Source organism: Schistocerca nitens, chromosome 1, assembly GCF_023898315.1.
Source record: "Schistocerca nitens isolate TAMUIC-IGC-003100 chromosome 1, iqSchNite1.1, whole genome shotgun sequence".
In the NCBI taxonomy this organism is placed as follows: domain Eukaryota; kingdom Metazoa; phylum Arthropoda; class Insecta; order Orthoptera; family Acrididae; genus Schistocerca; species Schistocerca nitens.
The window spans coordinates 382,134,570-382,151,764 of record NC_064614.1 but is presented as its reverse complement, the minus strand read 5'-3'; the positions used below and the strand labels follow the sequence as shown (position 1 = coordinate 382,151,764).

General features: G+C 42.6%; 1 protein-coding gene across 1 annotated transcript in view; it reads right to left on the bottom strand.

Annotated features, from left to right (window-relative positions):
* The window catches only part of LOC126248530 (sodium channel protein Nach-like), a 157,288-nt gene that overhangs the window by 44,364 nt on the left and 95,729 nt on the right, over positions 1-17,195 (bottom strand). The window contains exon 8 of the mRNA XM_049949625.1: positions 10,578-10,725. Coding sequence (XP_049805582.1) covers positions 10,578-10,725 — 148 coding nt within the window. The remainder of the gene's footprint in view (positions 1-10,577; positions 10,726-17,195) is intronic.

Sequence of the window (17,195 nt, the reverse complement as noted above, 5' to 3'; positions counted from 1 at the left end):
TCACTGGAAGTCCCTCCAGAAATATTGAGCCAAGCTGCCTCTGTAACCGTTCGTAACGGCAAAAGTATTGCCGGTGCAAGATTTTGTGCGAGAACTGACCTCCCGATTATGTTCCATAAACGTACGATGGGATTCATGTCGGGCTATCTGGATAGTCAAATCATTCATTCAGATTGTCCAAAACGTTCTTCAAACCAGTCACGAACAACAGTGGCCCGGTGACAGGTCGCATTTTCATCCATAAAAATCCCATCGTTGTTTGGGAACGTGAGGTCCATGAATGGCTGAAAATGGTCTCCAAGTAGCCGAACATAACCATTTTCAGGAAATGAAAGATCGGTTCAGATCGACCAGAGGACCCAGTCCATTCCATGTAAACACAACCCACACCATTATGGAGGCACCACAAGCTTGCACAGTGCCTTGTTGGAAACTGGGATTTATGGCTTCGTAGGATCGGTCCCACATACGATCACTCCTATCAGCTCTTCCCAACTGACATCGGGCTCAAGGCCAAGGTTTACAAGTCGTCTAGAAACCAATCGATATGGTCAATAGACAAGGAGAAGCGATAGCAAAGACCTCGCGTCGGTCATCTGATGCTATAGGCAGTTAATGCTAGATATTGCCGCACTGTTCGTCGTACATTCCACATTGATTTCAGCGATGGTTTCATGCAGTGTTGCATGCCTGGTAGCAGTGAAACTCTCTGCAAAAAACCGCTGCTCTCGGTCATTAAGTGAAGGCCGTCGGCCACTCAGTTGTCCGTGGTGAGAGGTAAGGCCGGAAATGTGGTATTCTCGGCACACTCTTGACACTGTGGTTCTCGGAATATTGCATTCCCGAAAGATTTCCGAAATGACCCTTCATTCGGCCATGACCACGTCAGAAACCTTTTCACATGAATCACCTGAGTACAAATGACAGCTCTGCCAACGCACTGCCCTTTTCTACCTTGTGTTAGAGATACTCCCGCCATCTGTATAAGTGCATATCGCTATCCCATGACTTGTCTCACCTCAGTGTATATCAGATTTGTTTATTAAATTTTGCAAGCAAAACTAATCGAAAGCGGAGTAGCGTAGCGATGTTGGGGAATGTTACCCGAATCTGTCCAAACGTTTCAGAGTCTTGCCGTTCTTGTCCACGTTGGTTATCCCGACTTAAATCACCACAGTAAACAGTCACATCAGCGGAAGTTCAGACTGTGCTTGTTTTACTGTTACATAAGTGAGTTCAATGACTATCTGCAGTTTAAAATCATCACCCTTCATTATTGTTCATGGATATCAACACACGTATCTCGCAATGTTTTGGTTGTACCCCTTTTCATTGATTACACAAAGCTCCGATGCTGGACAGGACGAAGGATGGCACATTTGCTGAGGATATTTCGCCACTCCGATCCGCTAGTCGAACGGGTGTGAATTCTCAGGGGGCTCTAAGTTTCATGACACATTCTCTGCATAGAGAGGAATACACTCACCATACGGTCACCAGTGTTTGCCAACGATACTCCAAATAACTTACCGAAGGAATTACGTTATCTGAGCAAAAATATCCGGACACCAGTTAGTGGATATTAATTTGGGGAGTGTCCACCTTTCATCTTTAAAACGGCATCAATTCTGCTGAGGACACTTTCAGTGAGGTGTTGAATGTCTGTGGAAGAATGACAGCCCATTCCTCCTCAAGAGCCGAAACCAGAGAAGCTAGCGGTGTTGGACGCTGCGGTCTTCAGTCTGGGTTCTTAGTTCAAGGTCATGCCAAAGGTGTTCCTCTTCGTTCAGGGGGGGGGGGGGATTCTGGACAGGCCAGTGTATTTAGGGAATGTTGTTGGCACAAACCATAGCGTTAACAGAAGCTACTCTATGAAAGGTGCGTTGCCATGCTAATGCAATCAATTATCGTCACCGAACTGTTCCTCCACTCTACACAGTACACAATGCTATAAATTGTGTCCATGTCCTCCCCCGTTTAGCGGTTTCTTAAAGGCAATAAGGGGACCACACCCTAATCACGAAAAACAACCCCATACCGTAACACCGCCTCCCCTGTACTTCACTCTTGGCACTACACGTAACGGCAGGTGCCGTCCTCCAGGCATTCGCCGAAACAAACCCGTCTATCGGGTTACCACAGGGTATCACTCTAAATCACTCGTTTTCAGTCATCCAGTGATCATTGGTGTCGCTCCTTAAACGGCTTCAAGCGTTGCCTAGCACTGACTGTAGGGATGTGAGGCTTATGCGGAGCTGCCCGACTATTGCATCCACTTCTATTTAAATCCCTCGCACAGTCATTGTGCTAGCTGGACTGAACTCGTGATTCCTTCCGCTGATTTCACGCAGCTTTTTATAACCACCATCCACTGCGCTCGACTGTCTCCCTCTGTCAGTACATGAGGTCTACCTGACCTTGGTTCAGCTGTCCCTTTGCGTTTGCACTTCCCAGTAACATAATCCAGATTCAACTTGGGCAGCTTTAGATGGGCTGAAACGTTCCTGATGGTTCTGTTTCATGCAATGACTAGTCCAATTTCGAAGTCACTCCGCTCTCCTGATCGACCAGTTCTGCTGCTGGTTCTTTACTGTTATACTGAGGCGTGTGTCTTCCGTGACATCTAGTGGTAAAATTCGCACTACATAAGTGTGTCAGGACATTTTTCATCACCTGGGGTGTATCTGATCTGCCGTCCCACTGGTTGGTTAAGTCTATCTAATCCACAACATCACCTACATGTACGTCTACAATATACTGTGCAAGCCACTAAAGAGTGTACGGCAGAGGGTACACCGTAACATTATTTACGGTTTTCTTTCCTATTCTCTTCGTGTATTGAGTAATATAAAAATGACTGATGTGTGCCTCTGTACGCGCTTTAATCTCTCTCCTCTTACGAACATCCGTACGCTAGTTACAGCTGGCAACATAATGATAGCACGGACATCTTAGAATACAGGATCTCTGAATTTACCCAACGTGTTAATGATTCCCACGGAAGTTCCTCGACCATTTGTGTCATACTTTCGTATGGGATGTATCGACCTGTTATCATCCTCGCTTTTAATTCGTTCAGTATTTGTAGTCATACCTACCTGATAAGGACTTCGAACACTGGAGCAATATTCTAAGACACGCACCACTAGCATCATATTCACTATGCGATGAAAAGTACCTGGACACCTGGCTGAAAATGACTTACAAGTTCGTGGCGCCCTCCATCGGTAATGCTGGAATTCAATAAGGTGTTAGTCCACCCTTACCCATGATGACAGCTTCCACTTTCGCAGGCATACGTTCAATCAGGTGCTGGAAGGTTTCTTGGGGAATGGCAACCCATTCTTCACGGATAGCTGCACTGAGGAGAGGTGTCGATGTCGGTCGGTGAGTCCTGGCACGACGTCGGCGTGCCAAAACATCCCAAAGGTGTTCTATAGGATTCAGGTCAGGATTATGTGCAGACCAGTCCATTACAGGGATGTTACTATCGTGTAACCACACCGCCACAGGCCGTGCATTATGAACACATGCTCGATCGTGTTGAAAGATGCAATCGCCATCCCCGAATTGCTGTTCAACATTGGGAAGCAAGAAGGTGCTTAAAACACCATTGTAGGCCTGTGCTGTGATAGTGCCACGCAAAACAAAGGATGCAAGCCCCTCCATGAAAAGCACGACCACACCATAACACCACCGCCTCCGAATTTTACTGGTGGTTCTACACACGCTGGCAGACGACGTTCACCGGGAATTCGCCACACCCACACCCGGCCTTCGGATCGCCACATTGTGTACCGTGATTCGTCACTCCACACAACGTCTTTCCACTGTTCAATCGTCCAGTGTTTACACTCCTGATACCAAGCAAAGCATCTTTTGGCATTTACCGGCGTGACGTGTGGCTTATGAGCAGCCGCTCGATCATGAAATCCATGTTTCCTCCCACCTGACTGCCATAGTACTTGCAGTGGATCACGATGTGTGATGGTCTAGATAGATGTCTGCCTATTACACATTAGGACCCTCTTCAGCTGTCGGCGGTCTCTATCAGTCAACAGACGAGGTCGGCCTGTACGCTTTTGTGCTTTATGTACCCCTTCACGTTTCCGCTTCACTATCACATCGGAGACAGTGGACTAGGGATGTTTAGGAGTGTGAAAATCTTGCATATAGACGTATGACACAGATCACACCCAACCACCTGACCACGTTGGAAGTCTGTGAGTTCCGCTGAGCGCCCCTTTCTGCTCTCTCACGGTGTTTAATGACTACTGAGGTCGCTGATATGGAGTACCTGGAAGTAGGTGGTAACACAATGCACCTAATATGAAAAACGTATGTTTTTGTGGGTGTCCGGGTACTTTTGATTACATAGTGTATGTGTTTTACTCTAGAGATGCACTGTATTTTCCCAGAACCCTCCCAAAAAATCTAGTCTTCCATTCACCTTGCCTAATACTGATTTTCTGTGATTGTCCTGTTCCATATCGTTCCTTAGAATTAACCAAAAACCGAGCGAGGTGGCGCACTGGTTAGACACTGGACTCGCATTCGCGAGGACGACGGTTCAATCCCGCGTCCGGCCATCCTGATTTAGGTTTTCCGTGATTTCCCTATATCACTCCAGGCAAATGCCGGGATGGTTCCTCTGAAAGGGCACGGCCGACTTCCTTCCCCATCCTTCCCTAATCCGATGAGACCGATGACCACGCTGTCTGGTCTCCTTCTCCTATCAACCAACGAACCAACCAACCAATTAATTAACCAAAAATACTTAAACGATAGGACGTATTTAAGATATTCACCACTGATCTTGTAATCAGATGCCTCCGTAAGGATTCGAAAGGCAAAGGTCCTGGGTTCGAGTCCCAGGCAGGTACATAGTTTCAATCTCCCAGGAAATTTCATATCAGCTCATACGCCGTTGCAGAGTGAAAATTTATTCTGGAAACATCTCCCAGTCCGTGACTAAGCCACGTCTCCACAGTACCCACTCTTTCAGGAATGCTAAATTCCTCAAGTTTCGGAGGAGAACTTCTCTGAAGTCTGGAAGATAGGAAATGAGGTACTGGTGGAGGTAATGATGTGAAGATAAGTCGTGAGATGTTTTCGGGTAGCTCAATTGGACGCACGATAGCAGGTGCCGGACCGATTCGGAACGAAGCATGCCGCGCCCACTTCATTGACTCGGTCTTGCGGGGTTGTCAGGGTTCTGAATGGGTGGGTTATTTTAATTTTTTTTTAAATGTAAATGTGCAAAAAAAGACCTTTTAAGGTTGAAGCCCAGTGAACCCTCGTGGTTCGACCCCTGCCCTCCTTGTCTCCTCCAGGCTGTAGCTGACTGTGACACTTAAAACAAAAACAAAAAAATATATGCTGTACTTGTTCCAAATCACTGAGAAATTAAAATTGGTCTGTCACTTGAAGAAATCTATAAGGTATTTTAAAAAAGTAAAATCAAAAAGTTGGTCGAGTACTTGCCCTTGAGAGACAAAAGTGCTTGTCGCGAGTCCTTGTCCGACAGTTTCATATCAGCGCATACTCCGCTGCAGAGTGAAAATACATTCTACTTACTATGTAGTTCTTTCCCTTTGTTATAGGCATATCTTACGCTGATCTGCATTTCGAGACAGCTGTCACTAAATGGAAGTTATGTCTTAGTCTTCCTGATCGATCAACAACTATGCAAGACAGCATCGTCAGCAATATTTTACTTCTACTGAACCTATCTGATAGATCTTATATGTACACTGAAAACATTTGGTGTCCTGTTACTCTTCCATGGGAGATAATGTTACTTTCGTTTGCCGTTCGGTTGAACCTAGTATGTTGCTTTACTCAAGTATTTCTGGAGCCAACCACGTACTAGAGAAGATTTTATTGTGATCTGATTAGTACTCGACGATGTGGCAGAGTACTGAACGACTTATGGAAATCGAGGAAGACAGAATATACCTCTTCTCGTGCATGTGTTGATTCCAACATTCGTATGTGATTAAAGAAAGATGTGTTTCATATGAATGATTTTTTTCTGATCCGTACTGATTCTTTTTAAAGAAGTCTTCCTCCAGGATCTGCGTGATGCTTGAGGTTACAGTATGTCGATAGTTTGATTGTTATTATAACGAAAAGCTCGAATGATGGAAACGATAGTCACGGCAGATCTCGACTGATATAGAAGTAAACCCATTTCACTGGAACTATAAATTTTAAGTATGTAACACATTGTACCAAACTAAATTCCGTAGTAAAATAGTCTTATAGAAAGGTCTGTTGCGCCACCGCTAGTTTATCCTCTTCCTAAAACGTCATTGTACAACAGTTTCGAAGGATTTTGTAGTCAGCACACACTTGTGGCCACGTCGGAAGATGGAGCAGCTGCTGCTCCTAAAAGTAGCTCGTCAGCAGTCTTCATGAAATCGAATAATTCCATATCAGAACTGCAACTAATGGGAAGCACCTTACAGTGCAGAGGGCAGGCGATCGAACACAGGGTGTGTGACGTAGTGACACAAGCTGACCATTCTGTCAGCATACTGACGTTGTATTACGATAATCAATTTTATAAATTGTATCTGGATTTCAAACCCTTATCAAGAATGATAATAGCGCAAAAAATTTTGCTAAAGCAGAAGCAAAGAACACGTCTGTGTTTTGTGGAAGTATACAAGATGAACTCGAAGTCACCAAAAAAATTTCGTAAGTTATTGAAGGATATTTTCTCAGTATTTTCTCGTATAAGGGACCCGACGTCTCCAAAACTCGTCGCAGAGTAATAACGTGATTATTATTTATTCGGTTTGTCACCAAAATTGCCTTTGTTTCTATGTAAATACTTTCAGATTTGTTGAAAATCTTGTAATGCAACAATTCTAACACGGAAGGGTCCGGTTTCTCGTGGGGGCCAGTAATGGCAAACGGCTCAACATAACATAACTGTGCCGCTCTTCCATTGCACTCAGTAAACCCATACACGAGGTGTATATCGGCCAACTGCTTCAGTTAACCTATCCACAGTTCTGCTCAGTATCACTGTTAATGTAGAACTACGACAGCAGGAAAACAAAGACGAAACAGAGGCCGTGAAGTACTGAACACAAGATTGAGGCTGAAGATTAGACATTGCTGGTACCAGCAGTAAGTACCTTAGTGAACGGAACATGGTTGTTTTTAGCACTATTGTGCAGATATTTCCACCGCAATAGATATACAAATATAACTGGAGGTAAGAAATCAAACTAAGTGCAGTCACTCTGCAACGAGTTGCCAGGAGTCGCTTGTACCAAAATGCTCACGAAATATTGCTAAACAGCCAACGAAACATTGTCGGTGGAGACCGGGTTCACCCTCACGACTTCATACTCGTTTAGTATGGCAAAAGAAACTCAGGGGAAACATGCGAAAGGATAATAGGATAGAGATTTGAATGCTACTCGCCTAACTGTAACCATTTAACGTCATCTTTCTTCACTTGTTACTATTATCTGAGAACGAAGTACATTTTTTCTTTAAATCAGTCGCTGTGAGTTACATCACTTCAGTGGTTTGTAAAGTCTATACGGATGCGTAAATAGAGAGTTACAAATTGATTTATGTGATATAGGGGAAGGTCGGGTGGCATCGCACAGCGGATTGTATCGGACAACTCTAGGGAGTGACAACACCTGTCGCCCCACTGGAGTGTGAAATGCGGAGGAATAAGAGCACTCGCTCGATTTTGAATGAAGACAACAGTGTGTTTCGGAGTGGCAACAAGCTGCCTGTTCCTAGTTAGTTTTGCAAAAGCTTCACATTAAAGTGTTTTGTTTTGTTTGCAAGCAAAGACTGTTACGTTTTTATTGTAATCTTTAGATACATCTGGTATTATCGTGTGTACTGTAGGATGAGACGATGTCTAGGCCCCAAGTAATAACAATGAGACTGGTAAAGTAACTCTGCGATACGTTCGGGTAGAATCAAACAAAGAAATTTCGGGTTGTGTCGATCAAAACAGAGAGCCAAAAACTTATTTTTTACTTTTCCGTTTTCTTTAACTCGCAAATATGGAGAAGTCTTGACATAAATTGGGATGAAAACACCAATAGGAAGCCGTTCAAAAGTCATAAGTATTCTTGAAATGACAATCAGAGAAGTGAGTGAGAAGTATTCGGTTTCAAGAAGTTCGTTAGGTGACAGGCTTAAAGCTTTATGGCAAAACAAAGATGTAGTCATGAAACGTGTTTTAGTAAACAATAAGTTTTTTTCCAAAGACTATTCAGTGATGAACAGTAAATAGTGCTATAAGATCATGTTAAACATTTAGACAGCCGGCAAATGCCTTTTAGTAAAGGTGAATTCTTAAATCTAATATACAATATGCAGATAAGGCATCGGCTCAGTAAGACAGAAATGAAAACGGGTATGTTAATTTATCATGATTTTAAACAAAAATATGAATCCTTAAGCCTAAGGACATCTGAATCCACGGGGCTGCATAAAGCATCACGTTTTACGAACAAGTTGACAGATTCTTAAAGTGCGTGAGCTGATAAACGAGTTTTATAACCATTTACGATCCAGTTTTGTATTTTTTTTAAACATATTTCCATGCCCGATACAACACTCCAAAAATTTAACTGACCAAAGCTCGCGAACGTAAATTTTCTTGACATGGAGTTTTATATTCCTGTCCAGTAAGGTATGGTATTTTTGGTGTGAAAAATGTTCCAATACAACTGTCAGAAAGCACAATAATTTCGAAAAAGGTTGCGTGTCCTTTACTAGTAGACCTTCTGCTAAATCTGAAAAAGGAAGTTTAGGGATTAGCATTCTTAGATTTTTTTCATGCTTATATGATCTGAAGGTTAGTGTCCGCACATCAGTATCTCATAGCAGTTCGGTGCAATACATAAAGGAACTAACGTGAGGATTTGAACACAAACATTTCCTACCACTCCAATTGTGTGATTTATTTATTTACTTATTTATATATTTTTTTAAGAAGTGCGTCGTACTGTATTAGTAAACTGATACCCGCGCACTGATCTCCAACTTACATATGTATGAAACAAATCGAAGAATGATGGTCCGTAAGCTTCCCTGGTGGATTAAACACACTACTGGCCATTAAAATTGCAACACCACGAAAATGACGTTCTACAGACGCGAAATTTAACCGACAGGAAGAAGATGCTGTGATATGCAATTGATTAGCTTTTCAGAGCATTCACACAAGGTTGGCGCCGTTGGCGACACCTACAACATGCTGACATGAGGGAAGTTTCCAACCAATTTCTCATACACAAACACCAGTTGATCGGCGTTGTCTGGTGAAACGTTGTTGTGATGCCTCGTGTAAGGAGGAGAAATGCGTACCATCACGTTTCCGACTTTGATAAAGGTCGAATTGTAGCCTATTGCGATTGCGGTTTATCGTATCGCGACATTGCTGCTCCCGTTGGTCGAGATCCAATGGCTGTGAGCAGAATATGGAATCGGTGGGTTCAGGAGGGTAATACGGAACGCCGTGCTGGATCCCAACGGCCTCGTATCACTAGCAGTCGAGATGACAGGCATTTTATCCGCATGGCTGTAACGGATCGTGCAGCCACGTCTCGATCCCTGAGTCAACAGATGGGGACGTTTGCAAGACAACAACCATCTGCACGAACAGTTCGACGACGTTTGCAGCAGCATGGACTATCAGCTCGGAGACCATGACTGCGGTTACCCTTGACTCTGCATAACAGACAGGAGCGCCTGCGATGGTGTACTCAACGACGAACCTGGGTCCACGAATGGCAAAACGTCATTTTTTTGGATGAATCCAGGTTCTGTTTACAGCATCATGATGGTCGCATCCGTGTTTGACGACATCGAGGTGAACGCACGTTGGAAGCATGTATCCGTCATCGCCATACTGGCGTATCACCCGACGTGATGGTGCGGGGTGCCATTGGTTACACGTCTCGGTCACCTCTTGTTGGCATTGACGGCACTCTGAACAGTGGACGTTACATTTCAGATGTGTTACGAACTGTGGCTCTACCCTTCATTCGAACCCTGCGAAACTCTACACTTCAGCAGGATAATGCAGGACCACACGTTGCAGGTCCTGTACGAGCCTTTCTGAATACAGAAAATGTTCGACTGCTGCCCCGGCCAGCACATTCTCCTGATGTCTCACCAATTGAAAACGTCTGGTCAATGGTGGCCGAGCAACTGGCTCGTCACAATACGCCAGTCACTACTCTTGATGAACTGTGGTATCGTGTTGAAGCCGCATGGGCAGCTGTACCTGTACAGGCCATCCAAGCTCTGTTTGACTCAATGCCCAGGTGTATCAAGGCCGTTATTACGGCCAGGGGTGGTTGTTCTGGGTACTGATTTCTCAGAATCTATGCACCCACATTGCGTGAAAATGTAATGACATGTCAGTTCTAGTATAATATATTTGTCCAATGAATACCCGTTTATCATCTGCATTTCTTCTTGATGTAGCAATTTCAATGGCCAGTAGTGTGTATATTGTGAAGTTACTTGTGGTTGCAAAACAAGACGCTTCGCAGGTATAGGAGTGAGGACGTGTAACGTACAAGAAGCTGTTGTAGTCGTAGTTGGAGTTGAAGAGGTCTCCGGAGGTGACGGTGGTGTGGAAGCTGACCGTGTCGCACAGCGGCCTGCAGAGGCAGTCGTGGTGGCCGTCCACCTGCGCCGTCCGCACCGACAGCCAGTTGAAGTCCCCTGGAAACCACCGGGCAGCGCTCACACAGCAACGCTTCCAGTCAATTAGCACAACAGATTTGAATATTACACGTACAAACGAAAGGGGCAAGTAATACTAATGAACATGGTTTCGGAAATCAATTATTTCCCCTATACGACAAATACACAAGTGAAATGAGGCCAGCATTTTTGCCTTTGTGGTTTTTCAGTGTGAAGATGCAGCTCTCCATGTTAGAACATCCCATGCGAACCTCTTCATTTGTACATAACTACCGCAGCCTACACTCATTTGAACCTGTTTACTGGAGTCAACTCTTGACTTCCCTCCATCTAATCTTCAGCATTCTTCTGTAGCACCACATTTCGAAAGCTTCTGTTCTCATCATTTACATATATTATGAAATATAATGATCCTATAACACTCTCTTTGGGTAAACCCGAAGTTACTTTTATGTCTGAACACTTCTCTCCGCTGAGAAAGACGTATGTGTTCTATTAAACAGAAACTCTTTATTCCAATCACACAGTAAGTCTGATAATCTTTACGCTCGTATTTTGTTTATTAAGTAGCAGTGCAGAACTGTATCTAACGCCTTCCGAAGCTCAAGGAGCACGGTATCTACCTGTGTGCCTGTATCTACTGCTTTATGGTCTCGCGGACGAACAGAGAGCTGAATTTCACGCCATCCATGTTTTCGGAACCAACGTCTCCGACCTCAAGAAATATCATAATACGTGAGCATAAAAGAAGTCCCAAAATACTACAATTTACCGATGTCAGAGATGTAGTCCTGTAGTTTTGTATATCTGCTCGACGACCCTTTTTGAAGAAGGCAACGACCTGTCCCAACCTGTACTTTTTTCCAGTCATTAGGAACACTTCGCTCCACCAAAGACCTTCGGTACACTGCTGCTAGAAGAGGGGCAAGCTCTTTCACATATTTTCCACTGAGGTCATGGAATAGCCATATGCACTTGTATAGATGGGGGTAGCGTCGCGTACACAAGGCATAAAAGTTTGGAAACACAACTGTGAGCTTTTGCAAAGCTACAGGTTCTATTAGATACATCACTATAGTTGTGCATACATGGGGGTAACTCAACATCAGCTCTGCTAAGTCTTAGGTTGATGTTGGAGAATTTGCTCTCGATTCTTCGTATTCACATATGTTGGGAGATCCACCAAGAAATTTGTCGAATGATCGTTTCTGAAAGCATTTTTCCTAGCATGTATCATTCTGCTTCAATGTCCATACTCGCAGATGTCAAGATGTTAGGTACTGCACTGATTCCTTCTAGTGCGTTACCCTCAATAACAGAACTGTTGGATAGAATTACGTTTTCAAGAGCTATTGCGACGCTTCGTTGTTACTTGTAAAAACTATGTCATAGAATAAGAGGATCAACGGTCTCGTATATGCTAGCCCAACTCGTTGAGTTTAGAGCCGTTAGCGTTACGTTGAAAGTACTCGCAGAACGAGTTTTTGAATCCTACCACTGTGAGGCATTAAAAATTTTGGATTTTAACACTGCTGAAATAAAAAGCTGTTTTTTAATTAGCTTCTACAGTGTCTTTAAAAACTAAGTTAAAATTGTAATTTGATTCTTTTTTCCACACAACTGCATAATTTACGACGGATGCCCAGCGTTGGCAGAAACATTGCCTCACATCTAGACCTATTCATTCTACAGACTCAGTTAATTGATATTCGAGTCCTATTACTGTATACATTAATATTTTCCACGGTTGACCTATCATAGTTACGCCTGTGCCTTGTAATACGCATTTTAGCACGATGAAAACTCTGTCGCCAAGTGCAATGGTATACTTGGAAAGATAACCTTGTTGTCCTTGAGATTCTCAATTCGCTATTTCCTAAATTCTCTTTTCACTTACTGACAAAGTCGTGATATAATGAACTGCTCTACCATAGTATGACAGTTAATATCAAAGACAAAAAGGAAAGTTGTAGACTAACGTATCTTCTGAGATTTGGTAATCTGAGGTAGAGAATAAGTCCGGATTGGGAAAGGACGAGGAAGGATGAAGAACGAAATCGGCCGCGTCCTTTCCAAAAGAACCATCCTGTCATTTCCCTTCAGTGATTTAGGGAAATAATGGAAAACTTAAATCTAGCTGCCCTATGGGATTATGAGCTTCTGTCCTCCTCACCTTCCCCCTCCCCAATGTGAGTGCAAAGTCCTACCACTGCTCCCTGTTGCTAAGTAACTCGTGCAGTTGACAAGTTTTTCCATTTTTTCCTCCTTTTTACAACTGTAAATATGTATGATACTCCATGACATTCCGTATCGGCCTCTTGCATTTATAAAATTATCAAATTGTACTGGAGCAATGATAAAACATGCGCTACAACGCAATATTAGAACACAACTGTTTACTGTAGCTTAACCTCAGTTGTGCACGTAATTGCTGGAGGTCCATGACAGGCAAGTCGTTGATCACCCACATCTCATATACGTAAAATGGAAACTTGTATTTATTTATTTTTATTTATTTATTTATTTATTGTTCCGTGGGACCAAATTAAGGAGAAGTCTCAATGGTCATGGAACGAGTCAATACATGAAATTATAACACGATAGTAGAAACAGATAAAATGAAATATAAGAAACATATTCAGGCGACAAGTCGTAAGTTTAAATAAAGAAAATCAACAATGTAACACTGGACTCTGCTTAACTTTTTAGCTCTTCCAGGAGCTCCTCGACAGAATAGAAGGAGTGAGCCATGAGGAAACTCTTCAGTTTAGACTTAAAAGCATTTGGGCTACTGCTAAGATTTTTGAGTTCTTGTGGTAGCTTATTGAAAATGGATGCAGCAGAATACTGCACTCCTTTCTGCACAAGAGTCAAGGAAGTGCATTCCACATGCAGATTTGATTTCTGCCTAGTATTAACTGAGTGAAAGCTGCTAACTCTTGGGAATAGGCTAATATTGCTAACAACAAACGACATTAAAGGAAATATATACTGTGAGGGCAATGTCAGAATTTCCAGACTATTGAATAGGGATCGACAAGAGGTTCTCGAACTTACACCACATATAGCTTGAACAGCCCGTTTTTGAGCCAAAAATACCCTTTTTGAATCAGAAGAATTACCCCAAAAAATAATGCTATACGACATAAGCGTATGAAAATATGCGAAGTAGACTACTTTTCGTGTTGAACTGTCACTTATTTCTGATACTGTTCTAATGGTAAATAGAGCAGCATTTAGTTTCTGAACGAGATCCTGGACGTGGGCTTTCCCTAACAGCTTACTATCTATCTGAACGCCTAGGAACTTGAACAGTTCCGTCTCGCTTATAATATGCCCATTCTGTCTGATCAAAATATCGGTTCTTGTTGAATTGTGAGTTAGAAACTGTAAAAACTGAGTCTTACTGTGATTTAACATCAAATTATTTTCCACAAGCCACGAACTTATTTCATGAACTACATTATTTGATACTGTTTCAATATTACACACAAGATCCTTCACTACCAAGCTGGTGACATCAGCAAACAAACATTTTTGAATCACCTGTAATACCAGAAGGCATATCATTTATAAAAATAAGAAACAGCAGTGGCCGCAGCACCGACCCTTGGGGAACACCACACTTAACAGTGCCCCATTGGGTCTGAACATCACTACCACTCTCAATATTGCGGAGAATTACCTTCTGCTTTCTGTTCTTAAAGTAAGAGGCGAACCAATTGTAAGCTACTCCCCTTACTCCATAATGGTCCAACTTCTGCAGTAATATTTTGTAGTCAACACAGTCAAAAGCCTTCGTTAAATCAAAGAAAACACCTAGCGTTCTCAACCTTTTATTTAATCCGTCCAAAACCTCACAGAGGAAAGAGAATATAGCATTTTCAGTTGTTAAACCATTTCTAAAACCAAACTGAACATTTGATAGCAAATTACGTGAATTTAAATGCTCCAGTAACCTTGTACATACAACCTTCTCGATAACTTTAGCAAACACCGATGGCATAGAAATAGGTCTAAAATTATCAACATTATCAATGTCTTCCTTTTTATAAAGTGGCTTCACTACAGAGTAATTTAATCGGTCAGGAAACCGACCACTCCTAAACGAAAAGTCACAGATATGGCTAAGTACTGGGCTAACATACATAGAACAATACTTCAGTATTCTGCTAGATACCCCGTCACATCCATGAGAGTTCTTGGTCTTTAGTGATTTAATTATTAACTCAATCTCCCTCTTGTCAGTATCATGGAGGAGCATTTCAGCATTTCAGGTAACAGTCTCGGAACACTTTTTTCTAAGAGCGCTATCTGATTCCCTGTTGGGACTAGGTTTCTATTTAGTTCACCTACTATATTCATAAAGTGATTATTAAATACTGTACATATATGCGACTTATCAGTAACACGGACATTCTCACTACGCACTGATTCTATATCCTCGACCTGTCTCTGCAGACCAGCCACTTCCTTTACGACTGACCATATGGTTTTAATTTTATCCTGAGACTTAGCTATTCTACCTGCATACCACATAATTTTTGCCTTCCTAATAACATTTTTAAGCACCTTACAATACTGTTTGTAATGGGCTGCTGCATTTAGATTCTGACTGTTTCTAGCGTTTTGATATAACTGCCACTTTGTTCTACAAGATATTCTTATCCGTCTAGTCAGCCACCCAGCCTGCCTGTTTGTGCTAGTACCCTGTTTTGAACGTTCTAACGGAAAGCAACTTTCAAAGAGCATGCGAAAAGTCTTGAGAAAAGCATTATATTTATCGTCTACTGTATCAGCGCTATAAACATCTTGCCACTCTTGTTCCTTGATAAGGTTTACAAAGGTTCTACAGCAACTGGATTAGCTTTCCTAAGAAGTTGATAACTATATTTAACATACGTTGCAGCACAAAAAACTTTTAGAGTTAAAATTTGTGCATCATGATCTGAAATGCCATTCACCTTTTTGCTAACAGAATGCCCTTCTAGTAATGAGGAATGAAAAAAAAGTTGTCTATGGTTGTTCTACTGTTCCCTTGCACTCTCGTTGGAAAGAATACGGTTTGCATAAGATTATATTAATTAAGGAGGTCTACCAGCATCCTCTTCCTTGCACAATCACTTATACAATTAATATTGAAGTAACCACATATAACTAACTTTTTGTATTTCCTATAAAGTGAACCAAGAACCTCCTCTAGCTTTAGCAAAAATGTTGTAAAATCGGAGTCTGGGGATCTATAAATAACAACAGTTAGAAGTTTAGCTCCATTAAATTGAACCACACCTGGACAACGTTCAAACACCTTTTCAGTGCAGTACTTTGAAACATCAATTGACTCAAATGGGATGCCGTTTTTCACATACATGGCTACTCCCCCACACCGCAAAGAGCTCCTCGAAAAGCTGCCAGCCAACCTGTATCCTGGTAAAGGAAGCCTCTGAATTATCTCCTTATTTAAGAAGTGTTCAGATATACCAATAATTTCAGAGTCAACATCTATAAGCAATTCACTAACTTTATCTCTAATACCTTGTATATTTTGATAAAATATACTAATTCCCTCATTACTCGGATACCTAAGCTTTGTCAAAAGTGGTTCCTTTGTTAGAGAGACTTCCCTTAAGCAGGAATACCTATCAGCTGACTTCAATCTAAAAAAGGTGCAGCTCTAACACCCACTACTGCAGGAATTATCCCATGAGTGATCCCACCAACCCCACCTATGCTGTCAGCTATAAGCTTTGCCAACCCCCCTTCCCATACCTGTTGAGGTGCAGGCCATGTCTAGTGAAACCCGTCCTGCTGATAGACTCCACCGACACCAATGAAATGTGACCCATGCTTTCTGTCATCAGCGCACCCCCAAGTCTCATGTTATTACGCCTGACGGCTGTATTAAGATGAGGCCGATCGTGACGCTGAAACAGTTCCACGAAATGCACATTCGTGTTGCCAGTCTGAGTGGCTATCTTTTCCAGGTCACCATCTATGTCATACTCCCCATCCCTATCAATACTATTACCAGCCCCACCCACTATCACTACCTGATCCTCTTTAGTAAAATCTCTACATAACCCCCCTATGTTAACAGTCACCTGAGCCAATCCTGCATTAGGCTTCACAATGCTGGTGACCTGGTACTCACTCCCCAGCACTTCCTGCAACTGCTGGCCTACACCTCTGCCATGAGAACTACCTAACAGCAGAACCTTCTTTTTCCTCTTCGACTTTGCAACTGTTCTAGCCACCGTAACTACTGAGGTCTGCTGCATACTTCCTACATCTACAGCTACTAGAGATTCCTGTCCACTAGACTCTGACAGTTGGTCATATCTATTGTAAACACCAATAGTAAAACTATCTGAAAATCTTCTTCTCCTAGCAGATCTCTTGCAGATCTCTCCCATTCCCCAACCCCCTACTCCCTCCTCATCCTATCTAGCTCCTCCTGTGTGTTTTTCAACTGCACCTGAAGGGCACAG